The following is a 24594-nucleotide window of genomic DNA, read 5'->3' as shown; positions in this document are numbered from 1 at the left end:
AAGTATGGTGTACAATTAAAGACTATGCTGTTATGGCAGCTGAGGACTACAAACCAAGCAAATATGTTGGGAAAGGTTCTTTTGTCAAGCTTTTACAAATCTTTTTTGGCACATTTTAAAATAAAATGCACGTTACAAAAGAATTTAATAAACAACTTGGTTTCATTTTAGGTAGAGCTGTTCCCTTTTTGATGAGAGCTTCCAAAACATATCTGGACGTGACTCTCGTACAAAACTAGAGAAGAGAAATTTTTTTCAAGTAAATGGCTAAACAGAAGCAGTAAATTAAGAAAAAAAAAAAAAATTCCATATGCTTAGCAAATTAGTCATGCCCCTTCCACAAGTTAGAGTAATCAGATTAATGTAGGTGAACATAATGTCCCTCTTCGGCTATGACTTCTGAAAGGGATGCTGTCAGTCTGCGTCCTGCGCTACGCATAGCTCATCTCCCTTTGCTTTGTCTTGGTTTGAGACACTCTAAGGCCGAGCTGTCCAGTCAAGGATGGACTTGTTGCCAAGGAATGAGTATCACTTTGCTTTCCTTAAGGTTTGAATTAGGGAATGTTAAGTAATTCTTGGTTTGTTTGCTCCACACACCTTCCCACCCCCACCCCCCCAAAATGAGTTGAAAATGGCCAAATGGTATTATTTCCCACTGCTGCTTCTCATGCTCCATTCTGTCCGAGTGTTGTGCTATATGCTACAACTTACAAACAAATGGTAGCACAATCTTTTGCTTCATTTGTTTGTCTGTGAAAAGTTTAAAGTTTTTTATTTTGTTGGGTTGTTTTTTTTTTAAAACTGTCCATTCCTCAGAAGTGTGAATATACTGAAAATTTATATGTTTTTGTTTGTAACGTTACTTTTGTATCTTATTTGCCAATGGGAAGGCAGACAGTAGCTGCTGGGTAGGGCATTGGAAGAGCAAAGGGGAAATCTGAGAAATGGGAAACGTAAGCAAATTTCAAGCAAGCCTTCAATTTAAATTATTTGTTTATTCTCTTTTATTAATTTCAAGTCAGCTGGTTATTCTTCCTTAAGTCTCCAACATCAAGAATTTTAACTCTTAAATCAGAATATAAGGGTCCTCTTTTTCATGATTTCAGTCTACTATTAAATTTACTTGTGAAAACCCTGTAAATCAAAACGAGGTAGACAGTAGAATCAACACGAATACAGAGGAAGGAAGGAAGGAGCATCTGTCAGTGCTGTTGTAGGGTCCAGCCGCTCACTAAGGAGAAAAACTGCGACCTGTCCCGATGGGATCCTTAGTTTTATCTGATTTACAGGGCAAAGACAAAATATCCGCACGGTTACACGCCTTACACCTTTGATTGTCCCATCTGCTAGACCCAATGAGCAAGCATTTGCTAAAATCAGAGTGTATCAACAGTTCTCCAGCTACAGATTGCAAAAGTGCATTCGGTTGTATTGTAGTATTATTAGTATATTAGTATCATGAGTAGATGAGGTTAGATTGTGCATTGCACTAGCCTTGAGTCCAAGTCAATAGAGCCACTTATTCAGAGGGGTGATAATTCAGGGCTGTTAGGATGCGTTGTTACTCACCTCTAGCCTGCAAGGAGCTTTAGAAGTCTGAATGTTGCAGATCAGGCAACAGGATAAAGGAAGATCTCGAGTATTCTGATGAAAGCTTTCCTGAAGACTGTGGTAAAGTATCTGAATTATGGAGTATTCCCATGCTTCAGCTAAATTAAAAAGATCGAATTATCTAAATAATACAATGAAGTCTTGACCTTATTTTAGAACATATTTTACAGTAAGCCGATACGATCACAAGATTGGTGCATCTTATGAAACTGAAGCTTGGTAACTAAAGTTATCAAGTTTCTAGTACGTTGCAACTGTGAAGTACACTAGATTGTTAGAGATGATACCATCTCATCTGAGGAATGGTAATATCATGGTCGCCTGTGGTTAGTCAACATACCCTTATGTTACTTGTAATAGGAAGGTGCCAGACAGGGTTCAAGCTCTTCGTCTGCTGTCTGCAGTATCAATGAGTATTCAAAATAAAATTTCAGCCCCAAGGACTTTGTAGTTTGATTAGTAGCAGGAAACAATAGGTGCGGGGGAAAAACAAGGTTGGAGACATGAAAAATCCACAACAGTAAAACAGCTGCCTGACAGGACAATGAACTGCAGGCAGCTAGCGGTGTCATCGTCGGCATGGGGACATCAGTGACTATTGAAGAGGCATTTGAAGGTGGCAGAGGGGTGGCAGGCAAGTTTTCCTTGCTTAGTACATTGTTAGCTTAATATATGTTACTATCAGTTCTTAAATCTCATTATGTTCCAGTTACCTCCCCTCCAACTTCCCCATAATGGTGTTAATATTCTGGGAGCTGTGATGTAGCTTTTGAGGGACACAGTAGGTAATGTTTTATTTTTGGAGTTGGCTTGTTAACCGCATAATTTTGGTAATATTCTTAGTGATGGAAATGCAGTTTACATTTTAATTCTTGCCTTCAGGTTTCAAAATTGAGATGAGTGTAGTACATAATAGCTGCTGTTGCAGGCTTCTTGCAGATTCGGGAAGGCCATGCCGTGCTGGTCTGCAATTATTTCATGCTTCTGCTGTGGTTTTGTGAGTGGTTTTTTTATTATTTTATGTTTTAAACAAAAGACAAATCTTAGCAGTGAATTCCATAGTAAAACTAGGAACCTTTTTTTAAATGAAGGCATAAGTATGTAGAAATCACATTTTAATTCATTGCTGTTACCCATTTAAGTTGGGACTAATATCAAGTAGTTTGTGATCAGTATCATCAATTTATCAGAACAGTCATAATACACTTTGAAGTATAATAATCAAGTAGTTCTGTTGCTTTATGTATTTTTTTAAAACAGTCCAGGTTTTGTTGTTTCTCTTTTTGGCATGCTTTATTTTTTAATATCTTATGTAACAATTGCAGATTCCATGATGAACACACTTTTTTCTTTTTTTTTAATACTAAGTGGAGTTTTCAGCGTTTCTTCCCCACCCGCCCTTTGGAGTTTTTAATTAGTCATTAGAGTTGGGTTTTGGGAAAGGCATAACAGGGTTGCAGGTAATAACTTCCAGTAAAGTAGATTTTGCAGCTGATAAGCCTGTCAGCTATGTATTCTTCATCAGTCTCCAGCAAATAAGCTATTCAGTATTTATCTAGGAGAATATTAAAAAAAGACCACGCTTTCCTCTATCTACTCTGTGTTTGTAAATAAAGTAAGATGCATCTAACTTTCATGTAAATTAGAAAATTATCTTTGCATTTATAGAATGTGTATTGAAAAATAGTAATAAAATGTACAAACTGTCTATGTTGTGTCTTCAAAAGATTTTGAGAAGTATGGCATGATACATTTTTGCTCTGTGTGTGTGTTTCAGAAGTTTCTAAAACGCTTTTATGACTTAATTTTCAAAGACTTGATCCTGTAGTAAAGTTATGGCTGTTTTCATTGAATATGGTAATTATTTTTTAATTTGGAAGAAAACAAGATAGTATTCTAAAAGTCTTTCTATATGCTTTAGAAATCTAATGTGGTAAAAAGGATAGGTGGAATTCCTCAAACTTTTTACGTCTCCTAAAATTGAAACCTAAAATGTCTGGTGATCACTGAATTAAAGAAAAAGGTTTTCATTTTTCTTAATGATGAGCACACAGCAATAGTTGAACTTGTTACCAGTTAAGTAAAAGTAGACACACAGCTTTTCATCTAAGTATTATTTCCAAAGCGTCATTTGAGACCTCTGTTCATCATGTGAATCGAGCCTGTCTCAGTCGTTCCAGTCTTTTAAATTAGGTATTTATTTCTAAGAACAAGCATATGCTTTTTGGGCCTTTTAAATGGCACTGCAAGCTGCTGCACTGTTGGAGAATGAGAAATGGTGAGATTTTTTTTCTGTTGGTTCAGTTTTGCATCCATGCTGGTACTTTTTAGTGGTTTGAGTGCCTTGTGTTGACAACAATGGTGCTGTAATGCTCTGGGTTGGGTTTTGGGGTTTTCTTTTGCAGTTTATGGGAACAGTTAGTGTCCCATGGTGTAAGTTGATTTCAAGCATCTGTTTAGGTAATTTCATTCAGCTGTCTAATATCTCTATGTGGATGTAAGTATGTGTAAATATTATAGCATCTTTAAGCTCAAACCATGATTGGGGCCTCAATCTTAGATGTTTTACAGTCACAGAAAATAAAACAGTGGTCTTGTCAAAGAGAGACAGAAAAGTAGCTGATTTGAACTTCTCGGAGGCACGAGGGAAGTGAAAAATTCAACCTTGAGATTTCTCATTTATGTTCCTTAACATTTTAACATCGTATCAGAGGTGTTGTCAAATTTACAACAAATAATTACCTGGATAGTGATTCCATCTGGAAAATGAATTTGACCTTTTTTCATTGCTGTGTAATACATCCAGATCTTCCTGTCATAGCAGATGCAGAGTCACTAATGCCTGCATGATGTAGAAACGAATAATTTCGTGTATTTATTGAAAGTAAGCTGGACCCTTGTTTTTTTAAAAGAGATTCCAGCTGTTTTCTATCCAGGAATAGAATAACTGCATGTGTATGTATAAATTAATTACAAAGCCCGTTGAATTTACTTGCTAATAGAATATGTTACCTTATTTGTTTATATAGAATTCACGTTTTCCCATTGTTTTTGAAAAGAATGTGAAAAGATACAAAAAAATCTTTCCTGCAGGATTAGACAGTCTAAGGAACGGAAGTTTCATATAGCCCATGTTTTGCTGGTTGTCTTTTTTTTCAACCTAAGCAGTGGCAATTCTGGAATCTGGTTAGGAGAGGAAGGAATCCTTCTTGCTGGTATCTGTGTGTGGCAAACTAACAACTGTTTTGCTTTTGCCTCACCTTGAGGTTGAGTAGCTTTTCAACTCTTGTGTGAGCAGAAGACAAGCTGGATCTTCTCAACTCATTTGAGCTTTTATTTGTTTTGTTAACAGATTACTGGAATAATAATCACTTCTTTTATCTCTTTAACCTTGGTTTTATACGGAAGTTTATATATGGTATCTGTGCAGCTGGGTATTGCATACATTTGTGTAGGTGTATGTGTTTTTCTGCCCTTGAAGTCTAGAACTTCTAGATTGCTAGAACTGCTTTGACTGAGAAAGGATGGGGAATTGGAGGGGTGGCTTTTTTCTTAGTTTATTTAGCAGCCAGGATGGTGTACTGATGCCTGTTTCTTTATTATTTTCTTGCCTGAAGGCTATTAGAATTAAATACTAGCCTCTTCTGTTTAGTCATGGGGTGGCGAAAAAAGACCATTTTGTAGGATTAGAAAAAAAGACCTGTTTTGAGGCAGTCTCTAAGAAAAGAAAGGTGTGAGAGAAATTCACTTCATGTAAAAACAGATGTGTTGTTAAACTGACTGTCCTAATTTGAGGTGAAATCTTAGCAAAGAGAGGCAGTTCAGTCTTCATACGGATGAACCAGGGAGATGAATGATGCAACATGTTTCCCCGCAACGAAGATGAGGCCAAGGATCCTCAGCTCCTTTGGACCAGTTAGATCTAGGGCAGTTGGTGACCTCTGTGGAAGCTAAAGGAATAAAGCGGGGAGAGAATCCCCTCCTGCCATGGCTAAGGGAGTGGAAAGGTTCGCAATTCCAGTAGATCAGTGGGAGCTGTTCACACAGCTGTTCTCCCTTCCCAGATCCCGGCCAGCACACTTCATTACACTTCCTTTGGCCACAGCTGCTCCCACAATCCTGCCTCTGCCTAAAAAAGCCTGTTGAAAAAGAGTGTGTATAGTTTTCTGTGCCGAATGCAAAAATAATGTGTATCCAATAACACTTAGTTTATGTACTTCCATACATATCCGTAATGCGCATCTGGCCTTCTCAAGCAGATCACACTTCTGCGTGCAAGGAAATGCTCCTCAATGAATGAGCCATTTGATGAAGGAAGCGAGTTATAGTTACGTACAGGTTAGTGTAAGTAGCTTTGTTAGGCATTTTGTAAAAGCACATCAACAAAACCAAACGGTTTATCTCCATGCTTGAATAGCAGCTGTTTAATCTCTGATTTATGTTTCTGGTTTTCAGATAATATTTAGTAAAGCCTGTTTTCTGGTTTTAGTTTTCCATGAAGGCTTTTGTTGAAGTGCTCCTGCAGCTGGTAGGGTCATGGTCAGCTTTTTCTTCCATCACTCATTCCTTAGGCAAGGAGTTTGGCCTGAACTCCATGAGAAGCAAGTCTCTGAGTGAAAGACTGCTGACACCTAAAGTTTACTTAAATTGAGCTTTTGTATTTCTGGAGTCAATTCTTTTTCACCCAGCTGTTGATCTCCTGTAGGTTTTCCAGCACCTTTGAGGTGATGTTGGCATACTGAACCGGAGACACGCTGTCGTTGTCAGCACTGGATCTAGAGCCTTTCAGCGACTGGAAGCAGATACTTTGTAGGATAGTCAAGGCATTGTGGCAAAGGTGGCACTTTCATCTTCTTTGGAAGTGAGAAGAGGTAGACCAGAAGCTTGTAGTCTGGAGAACTAGATTTGTAACAAATGGATGCGTGAGAAGAAACAAGACTAAAAGTAGTGTCTTCTCTATCTCTACTTCTGTCCAGCTACATTTATGTACTGTTCATGCCAAGTTTTCAGTAACTGCTGTTTTGGTTTTTTTAATTACAGCTTACTGGAATTTTGAGTATTGTTTCCTCAAATGTTTGATTATGAAATGAATATAATTTATAGGTGGAAAATTGTTTGTTAGTGAACTAAGTTGATGCCTGCATCTGGTGAATCCACTGTCTGAGTTCTGCAAACTGTGTTCTTGATTGTCCTGGTGGTTGATTATACTTCATCTTGTGTTTCTCTAGTGCTGTGGATGATGCTGTTACTGTGTTTAATACCCCTCTGTTTTGTCGCTTACCAACTGTCTAAACTGCTGGCTTGAAACAACTTCTTTTTCCTCTTAGCACCAGCCTCATTTCAGACTTAAAAACTGACTCTCTGTTTCTGACTAGTTTCATTCCCACTCGGCTTATATTTAACAATAAATAAATAAATAAACCATGTTATCATACATATTATCTGTACTTAACTTCCTCAAATGCATGCCTTTTAAAATGGCAACCTAATAGTGCATTTGGTGCTTGAATTTATTTTACCTTCCCCAAGAACTTGTACCATGAAGTTGAGTTAGTCAAGAAACTTTCTCTTAATATGCTTTGAAAGAGAACATGTCATTTTGCTGCAACTAGTTGTGTGTTTGCACTATGTCTTTATTGCCAATATGAATTGATTGTGTTTCATTGTTCTTTCACAGGCTTTTGCTGCTAAAGTATGAGGCATGGATGTGTTGGGTTTTGTTTGTGGCTATTGAGCTGATAATAATCTAGTAAGAGTTGTATCAGCCGAGAGATACTTAGGAGGATGCTAGGGAAGAACTTGACATCTCAGAAACTTTCATTTGAGTGGCAATCGTGTTTGCCAATAAAGTTGCTTATTTTTCCAAAAGCTTGCCTTCACTGAAAGAACGCTCATTTTCTTCTGTTTGAGCTGTCTTGTATTTACATTCGAATTTCTCTTCCCAGTTTAAAAAGTCTATCTCGGTGACTGTTTTCGAATGGTAGTGTTTCGAAAAGACTAGATTGTACCTATAAGATATAGTTCAATGCTTTAGTGCAATATAATTGGGGAAATACTAAACGACACTGACCTCATTTCCTTTAGAACAATGAAAATTAATAGTTTCACGTTTTATTAGGCTGATATTCCAGATGTAGTGTACATTTAATTAAGTGTAGTTTCCTTTTGGTTATGGTATGTGTATCTGCTTTTTGTCGCAAATTCTTTCTAGTTTTACAGTTTTCCACATGTTTTCTTTCACCATTTATGATTTTTTCAAAGCAGAGCTATAAGGATTTAAATCACTTTAGCATGCAGCAAAACAGTTCCCATTCAAACAATAAACGCCATTTTAAAAAGCCTTTAGATCTTCTGTCACTTCATAAATATAAATGTATAAAAACATTATGCAGTTGTAGTGCCCACCTGCTAATTAAATGCAGATTTCCTCAAACTTGTTTTAAAATCTGCTTATTTGTTTCAACTCTGTCTCTGTTCAGAATACATATGGCCCTTGTGAAACTAATTATGCTTATGGAGCAGCTGTTAAATTTAGTGCAACTAATTTTATCCAATATTTTACATTTTAATTGATTACCTGTGAAGAAATTAGCAAATTAACACTTATTGTGCAGTAACTGAATGGGCTTTTATGGATACTTTCAATTTTTACAAGTGGACTAAGTGTTGATGGAATAAAGACATTTCTTAGGATTTTAGATAGGAAAGTTATTGGTGAGCCTTGATTATCTGGTGTGAGAATTTAGGGATACTGAGTGATGCCAAGCATCTGTGTGTTCTGTAACTTAGACATGAAAAGCAGATTGGAAAGTAATAGCTTTTCACAGAATTTTGGTAACATATGGGCTTATCTGGATCTAAGAACTCTTTGAAGATCTTTGAACTTGACTAAATGACTTAACCTTTGGCATGGTGGGTGGGTGCTTTGTGTGTGTTGGTTTGGGGGAAGGGGGTGTGCATGCTGGCAGTCTACTCTCCAGCTTGATGCTATATATTTTTTTTTTTTTCCTCCAGTAGTTCTATAATTTGAACACTTTGGGACTTGCTTTAATATGAGTAATCGGAATCGGGTTTATTTTTCAACAGTTATAAAATAGAAAATCTTTATTCTCTGCTGTGGACTTTCTTTCTTGTTTACTGATGAATTCTTGGCACAGATGAATTCTTGTAGCTCCATTTCATAAAGCTATATCTTTATTTCCTGTTCTGTATGTATCGCAAGGTATTTTAATAGTAATTCACAGTAACATACAGGTGAATTCATTCATGCTACAAATGGAAATGTACCACAGCTTGTTATACAGTGGGTAGCAAATTTAGTATACTTTAATTTTCACTTTATGAAATTATCTTCCTCTGGCAAGAGCCCCTTGTGCATTTTGGATTTGATATAAGCCTTATGTATGGAAGGTTGCAGAAAGTGTTCTTAAAATAAGTATTTTAGAATGTTGGGCTTACAGACAAAGAAGAAAGGCAGCTATCTTATTAAAATGGTACCATACTGTAGAATGGAGTTCTGGGGCATTAAGTGCAGCTTTCAATGTGCTTAAGCCTGGCCCTGTGAAGGTGCTGATAACAGCCCTCTGCTTTGAGGCTAGCCCCGGCTCTACCCCGTGAACTCCGCCGGTGCTGCTGGGGGATGACACTACTAAATACTGAATGTATTTTGGGCAATATGAAGAATCATTTTTTTTGTTGGTCTTGATCTTAATTTTTTTAATTACCCGCATCCCTGGTGTACTAGAGAAAGGTCGGTAGCGTTGCCTGAAGTTGTCAAAGCATGATCTAAATTTCTGAGGTTTCATTGTTCAAATTCTGCAGTTGCCACTGAAAAGAGGATGTTAGAGACTGAACGTTACCCCTTTCTTTAGAAGGAAGAGAGAGGGGGAAGACACAGCGTAGAAATTAAGTAGAGAAAGCTATGTAATTTCTTTCTCTTTTTTCAGATTGCAGAGTTAAAGACTTGAAGCTTACAACATTCCTGACTTGCTTTTAAATATTGTCTTAATTCTGTCCTGATATCTGCAGGATGGTATCTGTTCATACAGTCACTTGCTGTTACCTGGTGATTTCAGACAAGACCAAGTTAAAAACCGTGGCTTCTTCATTGAGTAGTTCTCTTGTCACCTGGTTCATTGAAGCTTGTGTTTGGTGTTGTAGAATTACTCTTGAATTGTATTAACAGGTGGGTTTAGTTAGCCTGGGCGGTCAGAGAGATTGGAGCTTCCCTCAGAGCTGGGAGAAATTAGTCAGGTTTTAGATATTGAGGTCTTAGAACAGTTGTATGTAAGAGGGAAAATTTAAGTGGCAGTTTGTTTTGGGAGTACTTACCAATAAATCCCAGGAAGACTAAACATCTGCCTGTACACAAATACAGCACACCCTTTTGCATACTTTGTGGGAGGGTTTATTTTAACGAGAACGTATTAAGATGTTATTTTTTTTCCAAAATTCAGGGATTCATAATTTTGTGTGTGTATGGCAGATGTAATGGTAACAAAAGACAGTCCTTGCTTTTAGGACTTAGGTGAAAAAAAAAAGGGGTTTCAACTAGATCCTTTAAACCATTTCTACCCAAGACATACTGTTTTTTGCAGGACTTTTATCCAAGTAGAGACCAGGCTTGGATAAATTCTCCTTTTGATAGTCATATGACTAACAGCATAGAAGTAGTTTGGCTGGACCTAATCTATGATTATTTTACACTTGCAGAGTTCTGGGTTATGTAAGTAGCGAGGTTATGTGCTGCGTGGGCCAAATTAGGAACTTTTTCATGGCTGATGTATATACAGTATGAGCTTGCGAATCGGCTTTCGAGAAAGTGCGCTTGCCTGGTAGCAGTATCAGCGCACAGAAGAAAGTCGTGGCCTTTGCTCTGCGGGGAATATGTGGGAACTGAAACTGTGCTTTTCCCTTCTCTGTATTTTTTAAATGTTTTGTGTATAACTTTTTTTGCTTTCTGAATATGTATCTTTTGCATCCTTCTTGCTATGAATCTAATCTCTTTAGCTTCATATATTTATTGACTCAATAATGTAATTTTTGTTCTCGTGTTTAAAATGCTTGACTTCCCCCCCCCCCCCCCGAAGATTACATCTTACACCTTTTTTAAAAGATAAAGTGAGTCTCTTCTTTGCTTACTCTTTTAGTCAGTCCCTTCCTTAAGCTTTTCTCCACCGTCTGGGGAGAAAGAAGCCTTAGCTCATATTGTTTTTTGATGAATGTAGGCGAAAACCATCGCCTTTTTATTTCCAAAGTGTTTTGCAGTTCCCACTTGTCCCTGCGAGGCTTGCACTGCAGAGTCCCTATACATTTCGGTGCTGCTTCATTTTCACAGCCCAAGGAGGTACGGTTTCATGCATTCTAGAAGCGACGCAGCGTTCACTCAGTATATTGGGATAATTGTGGCTCTTGCTTCAATCATCATTTCCTACAGCACTTCACAGAAACTGAGAGCTCTTACGAGTGCACACACGAACAGAGATCAAGAAGATTGTGGTCTTACCTGCTTAAGCTCAGCAGTTCTTAGCGGTTTATTGCTGGCTTCCTGTTAATTCCACTTCAGTTTTAGAAGTCTTGCTGGCAGAACTTATTTCATCATGTAAGATGAAATTGTTCTAGAGAATTATACTGCCAAGTTTGTTATTTTTACCATCTTATGCCTGTTATCTTAAAGTATTTAGTGTCTTTGCTTCCTTTGTTTCATTAAAATGTGGTAAAACTACGTAATGCATCTTAACTCATAATATACTAAGCTGTTACTTAGTTAAGCAAATATATTTTAAATTTTTTCATCACTGTACTAGTGTGAGGAGTCCCTAAGATTTTTTTTCAGGTTAGCAGAAGACTTAAACGAGAGTTGAGATTCAGCTTAAATTTGTTAATAAAATGACATGTTGTGATTGCCTAGTGGTTTTTCTAATAGTCCTCTGTTTCTATGACTTTCTCGTGAAGGAGAAAGCTTATCTTGTATTAGCCTTTCTCAAAAATATTCATTGCTGTACAACATTGGAAACAGAATAGTTACCCCAGTTTAAAAATGATTAACAGAATCTACGTTTCACTAGCATTCAGGAATTGAAGGGAGTGTTAATGTTAGACTGTTTCTTTTTTCTTTTCCTCAGTTTTCCTTATTTACTTCACTCCTATTCACGACTGGGGTTAGTACATCTTTCTGTATTTTTGGTTATATTGCTTTATCTGTGCTTTATAAATACTGTTTGTAATCAATGTAAGTAAATACAGTGAACTTAGCAGGTGGAGTTGGTTTTATTTGGGAAGACCGTACCTCTGGAGCATTAAGGGAGAATAATGAAAAATTAAATATTTGCCAAGAACTTTGTACAATGATGGAAGACCCAGGAAAACTCATCTTTGGAAGAGGCCAGGCTACGTCTCTGAGCTCACAGGTCAGCGTGGCTGGTGTCTGCCTGGTGCTACCTCGGGAGGCTGTGCTGGGGTCTGCATCCCTCTGCACTCCTGTCTCAGCTGCTCTGTCCTCTACCGAGCAAACAAACCCTGCGTGCACCTTAGCTACTGGAGAACAAGGGTATAGGAGAGATTGCAAGTTGAATCAAGTGCAGTGGGATACACTAGATCTACTTTGCAACTTTTTTCCCGCACTGTTCCCTCTATAGATCCTCTACATAGGGCGTCGCAGCCAGTCTGGGTTAGGCTGGGGGTCTGCAGCCCGCGGGGGCAGCCAGGCTCGGCACCGGAGCTGCCCTGAAGACCCTTCTGCTGTGCTGACCTGTTCTCTCAGCTAACAAGTCTGACCAAACTGAAGTTGTCTCTGCATGAAGCCGATTCTGGATTGTCTGCATCGGTGCTCCGGGCTGATCTACAGCCCAGATCGACTGCTCTGATAATGGAAGGATTGACTGAACTACTGTGTCCTGCAGAGATAGCTTCTGTGGAGTAGAACTTGGCATTTTTGTTAAGATCTTCACAGTAATATCCCATTGATAGTCATCATAAAAGAATACTGACAACCTCTGTAAAGAAAACATAAGTTTGTTAATGCTGTTTTAAGTACATTATTACAAAATTGATGCAACAAATCTACTTTTGATTTTTAAAAGCTGTTTTTCTGTATATAAATTATACCTGCCGTTTGTTCTGCTTAGACGTGTGAATGAACAGAAATCTAGGATTTGAGCATCCAGCTAATTTGAACTGAATTTGCTGTTATTTGCAACTGCGAAAGGTAGATATGAAAACAAGTTCAAATTTGAGCTGAGAAAGTAAGCTCTCGAGCAATTAATGTTTTCGATTCCTCGGTTATTTCTGTTTGAAGGACTATGCCCTTAAGTAAGGAGAGGCCTTGCGTCAAGTGAAGCTGGTTTGTATTGCTATAGGGTGCTTTTCTTTGGTTGTTTTCTTTGGTTTTTTACTGTTTCTGATTCTGCATCTTGCCTGCAGAGCTCTTGGAAATCATGGTTACCTTTGAGTAGCGTAGGGCAGTGGTCTGTAAATCTGTGCCTGTCTCATCACGGTGCTTGTAAAGTGTCTTCATGCCAACCAAAAACCAGATCTAATTAGAATACTTTTAGGTCAAAACTTCCTCTACCACCTCAGGACTAATGGATGGATGCTTTTTAATTTGTGGTGACATAATAAAAATCCATTTTGAGACAGAAAATGTTCTGTAGTTCATAATATGCCACTTAAGTGGTAATTTGAGCTATTGTATTAGTGCTAATAGTGTGACCAATAATAGGAGATATTGTGTTGCAAGAGATGCCATCTGCTGAATGAAACGTAAAACTGAGGTTCTGACCTCTGGTGCGAGTCTGAAAGGCTCAGTGGCAGGGATAGGTATGTTAACCCCAGCATGCTGGACAAATTCCAGACTCAATAACAGCATTCTTCCTAAATGTAATTTATAGCTTCATCTGGATGTAGTATTTTCTTTTGCTTATTCAATTGTTGAGTTTTATTAAACAGTTGCTGCCTTTTAAATTGAGTGATCTTTTCTACGTGATTTTGCTTTTAAAGGCCTTTGGAGTTTTGCATTCCAAGAGGTGCTAAATAAATTTTTTATACTCTTTTAAAAAAAACTGCCCTCCCCCCCTACCCTCTCAGTGCTTAATGAAAGTTTTCAATGAGGTGCCATCAGAACTTTTATGAAGATGTACATTGTAATAGAAACTAATGCAAACTTGACCTGCTGTTTTCGTAGATGGGCATTGTGTATAGCTACTCATGTACCATCAATAAAGAGGTATTGATCCATGAGAAATTAGAAAGGAAAATTTAGAAAACCATCTAAAAGGAATTCGGGAATCATGAAAACGTTTTTTAGACACATATAGAAACAGTCATATTGTAATACTACTTGATCTTTTTTTCGTCCAAGTGTATCGGTAACAACAGACATCTATTACAGGGGAATGGATAACATGATTGAGAACAGAGTATCCTACAGCCGTGTTGGAACTTGTAACCAAGAACAAAGTATGTGCCCAAACCCTTGCACCTGTATTCAGTTTCTGGCATTATTGGGCCTGTAGGGTTGGTCTATTTATAGGTTTTCTGCAAAGTGTGTTTCAAATCTGAGTTTGATATTAAGAAGCTGTGTGCAAGTGTCAGCTCTGCGGGCCAAAGACAGGGGTTTGGACACGTAACTTCTGCTTTTCCTGGGTTTTGTTGGAACATTGTTATTATTAGTAACGTATTTAATATGTAAATACAAGCACATAGTAGCAGCTGTAAACTCTTTGATTATTTGCCAAACTAAATTGATCAGACCTTAAGAACATTGTTCAAGAAAAAATTTCCTTCCTTTCCTTCTCCAATAGCTGCAAAATTACTTTGGTAACACCAGATTACTTTGTTAACGGGTGAATACTAGGCAGCGTGGTTTAATTTGTTTTGCATTCTTCCTTCAGAGTAGAAGCACTGCTTTTTTTTTCCCCCCACATTTGATAAATTGGCAGTTTTTTGTTTAAAAGCATTTAATCACTAAATGATTTGAAAATGTGTTTAAAATAGTTGGACTGTATAACAAATCTAACATACAGTGACAGTAAAAAATGTATGACTGCTAAATTTTAATACTATGGATTTTGTGTAGATCACGATCAAGACCTCGTCAACGTTCTTGTAGTCGAAGTAGTGAAAGATCCAGTCATAGGAGAACTCATAGCGGGTCTCGCGAAAGAGAGCGGCGTAAAGGGAGAGAGAAAGAAAAAATAAGAGAGAAAGGCAAAGGAAAAGAAAAGGAGATATATGGCACGAAGCATGGGTAAGTGAAATGACAAACAATGTAACTATAATAAAAACAGGGAACAATTTAGTGTCGTTTTATTTTTTTGTAATCAGTTTGTTTTGTAGTAAATGATATTTTATATAAACTCAGTGGAAATTATTTAAAATCTGCAAATAGTGTGATTCTTAGTATTTTAAAATTCTGGAATGTGACAACATTTCAAACTAAATGATGGCTTAATTTACAATTATTTTTTCCCCTTGATTTGCAGATACGCTCAATATCTTTCTTCAATTGATTAATATAAATATTTTTCCAGTACATAATAACCAAAATTTAGGGAAAATATGAGGAGTATTGGAAAGCAAAGACTATTTCTTACGAAAAGCTGGTTTTCACTGTTCACACCCACTTCGACATTGCCAGAAGTTCCTACTGGGCTTCGTTTGTGGCTCAAAGCACAGTTTCAGCAGAAGCACTTGCTATGGGTGAATGATGGACTGCCTTTCAGAACCTGCTGTCAACCTAATTTCTGCTTGAAATGACTTGGATTGTTGATCTTGTTTTTACAGCTGTCAGAAAAGGCAATCTTATGTAATTATTTCTGCTTCATACACCTTGGTCTCCCTCAACCTTTACTGTGATGTTCATCTTTGCCCCGTTTATGTGATTGGTTTGAAAACGGAGGACACTACTGTGTGTCTTCTTCATGAATATCCCTTTGGTGGATTCCCACTGCAACGCTACATGGGAATTTTGAGTAGCATCCTCCCTCCACCCACGTTCGTGAAGGTATCTCACAATTACCTCCCTGGTTTTACGGCTTGATGATATTAGTTATTCAGTCTCCCAGATACCATTACCTTTCTGTCCATGCTTATAGCACTGATACGTAAATATTCAAGATTAGCTATTTGCATGGGTTTTTTTCCTATTTGCAATATATTACTTGGACTGCCTGGAACTTCAAGAGTGGTGTCTTCCACTCATTTTAAGGGATGCTTTCCTCATTTTACTAAACCATGTGGGATATTTCTCTCTTGATGTTGTGGATGTTTTCAGCAATCCCTAGCATTCAATATAAACAGAACCCCTGAGGCGTTTGCAGTGTGTCTGATAAGTCACAAACAAGATGCCTTTTACCCGTTTACCTGAAGTTCAAATATATTTTGGGACTTGTAGAAGACTTGAGGAGAAGCCTGGATGTTCCAGCTGAAATTGTGTGTTTTTCTTTTTTTTTTTTTTTTTTAATTGAAGTGGAAAAGTAGGGAAAGGATCCATACTGAGCACATAACGTTTCGTGTGAGAGGTTTTCTGGACTTCTTGTAGAAGCACATCTTAAATCATGTTAGACTCTATAGCAGTGCTCTGTTAGCATATTGCCTGACTTTATGTCCTTTTATAACAAGGATCAATATGAACTAGCTGTAGGAAGAACACTGAAGTGCCTAGAATTTTTTTGGACGCAAGCAATTTATATTTTGGTAACTTACAAAATTGCTTATGGTAAATTTGCAAACAAAATGCCCTGTTTGGGTCATCTCCAAAGTAGTTAGGACAAAGAGTACAAATTGGTAATAGCAACACTTCATGACATCAGTCCATTTTCCTCCGAGCTCAGGTACTGACTGGTAGGCTGTGTACAGGGATTTCTTACTTGGAGCATTATTAGACTACAAAATGAAATGTACTTGGGATGATGGTGATATAATCTGTGCTTCATAAACTTTCTGAGGAGGAGGGGCAACATGTTTTTTGATTTAATCAAATCGTGATCAAAGTATATCTGTACAGAGAATATGGATCTGAGAAGCTTTTTCCCTTTACAGTTACTTGTCGTTCTGAAGATTGAGACTGTATCAGCACTACATTATTGTTTGTTAAAGGCTCTGCAAAGCAACATATTCGAATACACAGAGAAGACAGAGCTCTTTGATGCAATTGCTTTTTGCAATTCCTGCACAATTATTTTGTCTCGGAGTATTCTCTTACAGACCCCAGCGAGAGTGAATTAGGAACCTGCAGTTTTCCTTAAATGCATGCGTGTCGCAACAAAGAGAGTTAGTGTAGTTTGTCTTTGCCTTGTGTATGCTCCAGGAAAATGAGGCTAAGTAAGATGTTTTACAGTTGTGTTTTTGTATGAGGCTTCCTCAAGCCTCCCAATCTCTCATCTTTTTCCCTCTGTGTCATTTATTTATGTATTTACTTTTCACCCAGAAAGAAAATATAGGAAAGAAGAGAGCTCCTTGGCCAAGAAAGCTCACCTGTCCTTAGTTTATAGATGTATAGGAAGGAGGATGGTACAAAACAGAGTGAACCTTTTGCCTGTCTAAGTCTATTGGCTTCTGGCATTTTTTACTTTGTTTTCTGCAGCAGGCAGATTTGATGCTTTGTTTGTTCTGTCTTGATGCTTATTTCTGAGGAAAGCACCAAGATAGACTTTTTTGTTTTCCAGTAACTACAAAGCCTTTTGTAGTTGACTGTGGTCAGCAGAAGGTAGCAAGTTGGTTTTGCTGATATTTTTTGAGGATCTATGTTATAATTTAGGATTTTTGCCTTGTAGTGGTGTCAGATGTCCTTTTGTGGGTATGGTTAGAATTATAATTCTTATTATAGCTTGCCTCTGCAGCCGAGTGCCTTAGCAGATTCTGCAACTGATGACGATTTGCTGCCTTGGCTGGAACTTCACTGCTCACCCAATGGACTTAATGCTGGAGTAGGCCAGGAAGCACTAAAACAATTTTCTCCGTCAGCTGTCTTCATCGGAGAGACAGTAAACAGAGATAGGTGACACCTCCTCAAAACGTGTGGGTTTCTATTCTCGTTTTAAATTGGATCCAGTTTGGACAGGAAAAAAAAATATTTTATTTTTCCTCCTGGCATATTCTGCTGTAACTAACACAATGATAGTGCTGTTTTTTCAACTTGCTGTTCACATTTGTTTTTTTCTCTGAAGTATGAGGAAGAAAGTCTAAATGGACACAAAAATGGCTGCCAGGTGTACAGTTGGATGTGAAATACTGAGAGGAATCTGTTGTAGATGACTCCAAGTGAGTGAATTTCTAGATCTAGGGTCTAGATCTGCACTGAAAGTAAGATTACTCTACAGAGCCTTTCTAGAAACTCCCAACAGCAGGGGATCTGTAGAGGAAAAAATAGTCCTCTGACCTCTGTATTTGGAAGAGATCCTTACAGGTACTCCAACACACATCAAGGGCCAGATCCAGTTTCCAGTTTAAATTCATGTATGTTTGGAATGTATTTATAGAAAAAAGCTACCTTGAAGCTATAATGAAGATCATCCGAAAGCCAGATTGTGAGAAGACGGAATATAAGTTATCAGGTGCTTGTTGACTTTAAGGTGTAACTTTGCATGAAAAACTGTATTTCAGTTTGTCAGCACTGCAGGTTATCTGATGGAAGTAGTCATATATTTGGGACTTGACTGTTCCTCTAAAGTGGAGAATCAAAATGCAATTCTTGCACTAATTAAGGAGTAAATGGTTTTGTTTGTGGCTCATAGAAACTCTAATGATAATTTTCTGTGCTTGGCTTGTGTATGTTTATAGATGTGAAGAGGGAAGGGCTTGTATTTGGTTTTTAAATCAGGGCAACTTTAGGTTCTTTCAAAGTAGATCTTGTCTTCACAGTAGACATCTCGAGAGATTTCAAGAGTAAAAAACACTGCCATAGTAATCCAGTCATCGTCCTTTGGCATTCTCCTTTTCGGTGAAGATTCTTTAAGGATGAGCACTGAACTTCTTGAATGTTGGAGAAGTGTCAGCTGTTTTGTGGAGACAGGCTGTATTACACTCTGGCAAAACAGCTGAACTCTTCTGTTCTTACAGTCTGAAATGTTTTAGGGGATATACTGTTTGTTCAGCCATTATGGAGGGAGATTGTGGTAACAGCTGCTTTGAATTTGGGTTGGGAAGCTCATTTACAGCATCTGATGGTACTTGGTGAAAAAACCTGGAGTTAACAGTCGTATCAAGCTTTGAAATAGTTTTGTACTCACTTAAAAGGTAAAGTAACACAAACTCAGAAGGTGTCCCAGCAGCACACCCTAAATATTCACAAACAAAAAAAAAATGATCCATCTTTCAGATTATCAGGATTATTTCATTTCCAGTGAAAACTCTTTGCAAAATGAAACTGATGACAAGCAGGGAGCAAGAAAAGTTCTTAACTAGTTCATATTCAACTACTGCAGTGCTACTTATTTCCCTTCCATTTTGCAAGTAATCTGAACTAACCAGTTTGCTTTTGCTGCTTTGGTCTCCTAATCTCACAGTAGTTCGAACTGTGTTTCGCCCCCGCCTCTTTTTTTTTTTTGTTTTGTATTCCTGTTGCAGCGCATGGGAGAAAGAGCTTTATTGCCTGGAAGGATATAAAAAAAATAAATCAATAAATGGTATGGCTTTTTCTGAATAACTGTTGCCAGCATTTCCAAAGTAAAAGCACTTGCTCAGCCTTGCAGGCTTTTCTATTCATCCAGTCTCCCAGGCCAAGTTTCAAATCATATTTCTCTGTTTGTAATAACAATATTGTTCTCTAGTTATGACCCATGACTGCAGTAGTGATGTTGTGCGCACTATTGCTTTGGGCCGGTACTATATACTAGAACTCTACCAATGCTCGTACTTCGTAATTAGCGCACACATGGCTGGCGTTCCTGTTCTCATGAAAGTTTAACTGACAAGCGCTGTATCAAGGTGTTACCGCACCTTTAACTTTTAGGGAACACTCTATATCTACTGATATGTTATGAAGTGTTACAAATAAAATGGAATTGATAAAATAATGTACATCTTGTGATGCGTTATCATTTTCTGTTAACTCTGCAAAACTTTATAATATTATAGACATCTGGTGTCTAGTTCTTACCAAGATGTTTTAGTCTAGTGATTTTCTTTTATTAAATTTTTGTTTATTTGAAAAAAGTGAAACTTTAGTGTTCTTTGTTCTGCCAGAGTAGTTTATCAGGTCCTACATTTGGCTGTCCCATTTCCTGTTTTTCTTCTCTTGGTTGAATTTTTTTTTTTTCCCCTTGTAAAAATGAATCTTCTATGAGAGTATGCACTCTGAGCTAAAACAAAAAAATGAGTAGCATTGATCAGAAAAGGTCACTGAGTAAAAAAGGAAGAGCCTTGTCTCTGCATTAAAGGAATGGGACCGGCTGGGTTTAATTTCCAACGGCTTTCCAAGGAGGGAGTTGCAGTTCTCACAGTAGGCCCTTGCTATGTGGTTTTGATTGATTATGGGAAAATTAGTGATGGTCCTCCTGGAAGTATAATGATGTACTTTGTCCTATCAATTTGTCTTTAAAAAAAAAACAAAACCCAACCTAAATCTTATTGGTTGGTAAAGCTGAATTGCACTAATTTCTAGAGAGAAATGTACATTTAAAAATAAGATTTGAACAAATGACAGTAGGGTTTTTATTAATCCTTTCTTCCTATTGAAGATTCTGTCCCAGCAAAATAGGAAAACGAGGTGCTAAATACAGTCTGGTTTATCAATCAAATGCTAATTCATTGGAAGTACTATGTTTAGAAAAGAGAAGTTACAGGTAAGCAAAACAGCTTTCTCCTGTTACAACAGCGTATTACTTGAGTTCTACATCAAGGCTGTGTTGGAAGAGGTTCAAGCTTCAGTTCCTTCTGCTCCTTTCTGGTGAGGTCTCCAGGTGCCTTAGGCTCATGTACCATTGCCCCCCCTGCCCAAGTTGAAACAGTCTTGGCCTGCTTTTTCTGACGTGCCAATGTGATGTATATGTATGGTTTTTATTCTGGTTTCCCCTTAGATAAGACTAAAGCAGGCTTCCAGCCAGTCCCAGACCGTAATTTTTATTTTATACACCTATGGTACCTATGGGGTACTTCCTTATCACTGTCTTTCAGGCTTCCAGCACTTGACACACATTCTGTTTTCTTCTTTTTCCTTCATTTGTGACTTGTTTTAAGAAGTGATCTATCATGTTCACTGGAAGGAAGCAATTACTTGCTTATAATGAAGTAGAGCAACCCTTCTTCTCCTCCCATGTTTCTTTGGCTTCAGAGCTTAATAGAGCAGTCCAGTTTGAAAGCCTTGTTCTTTATTATATGGGATATGACTTGCTAATGTAGTATTAGCGTTTAGGTCATTAGCGACCTTTTAAAAATGCGCTATAGTGAGGTGTTTTTTCTAAATGTTGTAAGGCGGCTTATTTGACAAGCACGCTAGCACTGCAGTTTTGTCTTCTACATGCAATGAGATATTTTCTGTAATACTTTAAAGGTATCAACATGAGTAACTGTTCCCAACACGTATTCTTCTAAGATGGTATTAAATCTGGGAAATACGTATATTTGTAGTGTTTCTAAAAATAATGGTACGTAGTTCTGTTAAATCATGACTTGAGGACTAGATCAGAGTGACATCTTGTCATTAAGTGCCTTCAGGCTTTGTTAAAATGGCCCCAGCGCTCAGAGGGAGGGTGGGGCTGGATTTTCGCCGTGGGTGGGGTGTGCTGTGTGGGCCTTGGGTGACACCCTTCGCTCGTGTTCCACAAGGTGGACCTGGTCCCTGCAAATCACGGCTTACGGGCTCTGTGGGAGCTCAGTCGCTACTGGAGTCCTTTCCGCTCCCAGGTCCCACTTATAGACCAGCAACTTCTGCATGCTAGTAATCTTCAGATGTCAAAGTCTTCCCAGGTGAAGGGTTTTATAGTACTTGAACATGTAATTATACCACGACAATATTTTTCTGCTAAATTTTTTGCTAATCAAAGCATTACATTAATCATTTATTTATGCTTTTATTTAATTCACTTGTTTTGAAGCATGAACTTGCATACATGTGTTCATTGACCTGTATGTGCGTGCTGTTGAATTTTGATGTTTAAAGTCTTGATTAGCTTAAAAAACATGCAAGTTCCTGCATTCTGAGACGTGCTTTTCATAAAGATCGTTGCTCATTGTTGAATTGGGGGGGGACAACCTGCTAAAAACTTGTTAGCTGTAAGTAAATTTTACTAGATTTATGGGTTTCACCCTAGCTTTCTTAGTAGCGGGATTTTGGATTACTTTTAAAACTGTTTTTGAGAGTTTTTAATGGAATAAATTAGGAGTAGCTTCTCAGTAGTTATGAAAAAAGAAGTGTTGTGCCATTAATCAAACCCGACTACCATTTTAATTTCTGGTACTTAATAAGGCTATCGATACATTTGTGCATTAACGTTTTCACAGCTTCTTAAATACTTTGACAGATATTACAGAGCTGAAGAGTTTGTTTTTCAAAAGTAGTCTTCATTTTTCCTTTTAATTCCATATGTTAGCTCTTTAAATTGAGGTCCCTCTGTCTAGGGGACCTTTTTCAGTGGCGTTTAACCAAAGCACTTGCAGAGTTTTATTTTCTGTGCTCGGCCCTGGCAGCGTCCCAGCAGGTTCAGCCGGCGGCACTTGTGTGATAAATGCCTGTTGATGAGCTTTTCGGTGCTTGGCAGAAGACATTAGAGGTAAATTGGGAATATTGGACCTCTCGGAGTTTGACAGCACTCACACGCTCCTGGAGCTTGTAATTTTTTTTTTTCCTTCTTACCTCTTTCCACGCTGTGCAGTAGGAAGTCATTTATGGTAATTTTCTCCTATTTGCATATAGGTTATAGAGTTCTGTGGTGCAAAGCACACTCAGAACTCCTTTTAAGTGTCTGTTCAGATCAAAGCGGGACTGTGTGATAGCTGTTGTCTGACACCAAGCTGTGTGGTGTTGTTTTCATTAAACATTTATCATACTTCCAGTGTGACAGCAGGCAACTCTGTGCTTGGGTAACATGTTTTCATGCAAAATTTATTGAAAAAGACGAGATGTTGTAAAGAGATCTCGTTGCCTTTCACCAGTGGCGAAGGGTAGATCTTTGATTGGAAAGAAAGGTACCTCTAGCATGTTTTGGTTACGCTGAAGAGCTGTGAAATGCTTGGCTTTTAATAAGCAAGTAAATGTATCTTAAAATTGTTTGTTTTGAGAAACTTTGCTTTGACAGATCACGTGAATGTTTTTTCATTCTGATGCTACTTGGTTTTAACAACAGTTTACTATGGTCCCATAATGATGGAATAGGCTAGCTGCGGAAAGTAGGAATTACTAGGGTAATCTTTGCAGTATAAACCACGCTTTTTTGACAAAAGTAGGTAGGGTACTATATTTACTTGACAATATACTACTTTACTCTAAAGTATGATTGATTATTCATATTTAAGGAATATTTCAGTCTTCTGGCGATTTATTTTGTTTTGAAGCACTTCTATTGTAAACCAAACCTTTTCCAGCCTGAAATCAGGGGAAAAAAGGGGAAAAGTCTTGTATCCTTTGAGTTATACTAGTACATTTAAAGAAGTTTACCAGTAGGACACATCAAACAGTTATGATTTAGCAAGAAGTTAATTCATGTTATTATTTAATCATTTTCAGCATTTCTACAGCCAAGATACTCAACTTCCAAAAGACTGTTGTGCCTGCGTAACAGGTTCCCTTTGCAGGAATGTTCACCAGCGTTTTTACTGAAAAAACCTCTAATCTTAATTTTGTAATCATGTCCTGTTGCAGAAAATCTCCCGTTCTCTGTAACTAACGCATACTTCGGGCCGGATTGGCGCTGCCCCTTCGTGAGCACACTGCAGGGGAGGGCGTGCTGGCGGCTCCCTCCCAGGAGGTGCCCAGTGGGAGCTGCGGTCCGGCAGCCTGCTTCCTTGGGCGCTGGGCTACAGCCGCGGACTTCTGCCTCCAGCAACACTGCGTGGCTTAAGGAAACCTAAGGCTGCCTTTGCTCCTGCGTTGGGTAGTGTCTCGGGGCTGGCAGGAAAGGAGGAGCTCATGGTGTGCGCCTTCAGTAGAGGTAACCAGTACCTCCTCCTGCCTACTTGGGGTGAGCCTGTCCTTCAGCGCCGCGCGACGGCAGTTCATCTCACCCCTGCTCCATGCAGCCGTGATGTTGGCCGTTGCTGCCTCTGGTATGTTGTGAGCGCTGGATCTCGGTTACTGCCTGCAAGGTGTTTCACGTGCTGCTGAAGAATGTTCTGTTTTTTCCCAGTGTAAGAAATGAAGACATATTCTTACAGAGTTTGGTTATTAGAAAATAGTTTTAATGCACAAAGAGTCTGCAAGTGACCCCTGCTCCATGCAGCCGTGATGTTGGCCGTTGCTGCCTCTGGTATGTTGTGAGCGCTGGATCTCGGTTACTGCCTGCAAGGTGTTTCACGTGCTGCTGAAGAATGTTCTGTTTTTTCCCAGTGTAAGAAATGAAGACATATTCTTACAGAGTTTGGTTATTAGAAAATAGTTTTAATGCACAAAGAGTCTGCAAGTGCTCTTTTTTTTTGGGGGGGGGGGAATAAATTTATAAAAACCCTCAAACTTTCCTGTATATAAAGAAGATTTATAAAAAAAATTAATTCTTCTATAGTTCTTGCTTTTCTGTTGCTTTCACAGAAGGCATCTCTTTCTTCATCCACCTCCTAGCATGGCCCTAGAAAAGGATTATGCCAGCCAGGAAAAATGAGAGGTGAGCCTGCCATTGCTTAATGCCATTTCCAGCTGCTTTTTGCTATGACAGTACAGCCTGAATGGTATTGGTGATGCTGCACAAAATTTTTGTAAACCTTCTTTCTTAATCTAAGAGTTGTGCTGCTGTAGCCATGACAGTTTAAGTTTATACAAGAAGTGGAGTTGGCTGGGAAAAATGATATCTTTCTTTTAGACCAGCTGGTGTAAGTAGGGGAAAATGGCCAGGCTTT

The 24594-nt window shown here is 38.3% G+C and overlaps 1 protein-coding gene across 1 annotated transcript in view; it reads left to right on the top strand.

Moving 5' to 3' along the window:
- Positions 1-23869, top strand: part of LOC104620953 — a gene marked incomplete at its 5' end in the record, with an annotated part of 39626 nt that extends 15757 nt beyond the window's left edge. The window contains 4 exons of the mRNA XM_010287315.1: positions 14687-14857; positions 15394-15613; positions 17451-17608; positions 23482-23869. Of these exons, the coding sequence (XP_010285617.1) occupies positions 14687-14857; positions 15394-15613; positions 17451-17608; positions 23482-23869 (937 nt within the window). The remainder of the gene's footprint in view (positions 1-14686; positions 14858-15393; positions 15614-17450; positions 17609-23481) is intronic.
- Positions 23870-24594: the final 725 nt, after the last annotated feature.

The sequence above is a fragment of the Phaethon lepturus genome, unplaced genomic scaffold (genome assembly GCF_000687285.1).
Source record: "Phaethon lepturus isolate BGI_N335 unplaced genomic scaffold, ASM68728v1 scaffold14055, whole genome shotgun sequence".
Taxonomy (NCBI): domain Eukaryota; kingdom Metazoa; phylum Chordata; class Aves; order Phaethontiformes; family Phaethontidae; genus Phaethon; species Phaethon lepturus.
Note: the sequence above shows the minus strand (reverse complement) of the source record. Positions and strands in the feature narration are given on the sequence as shown.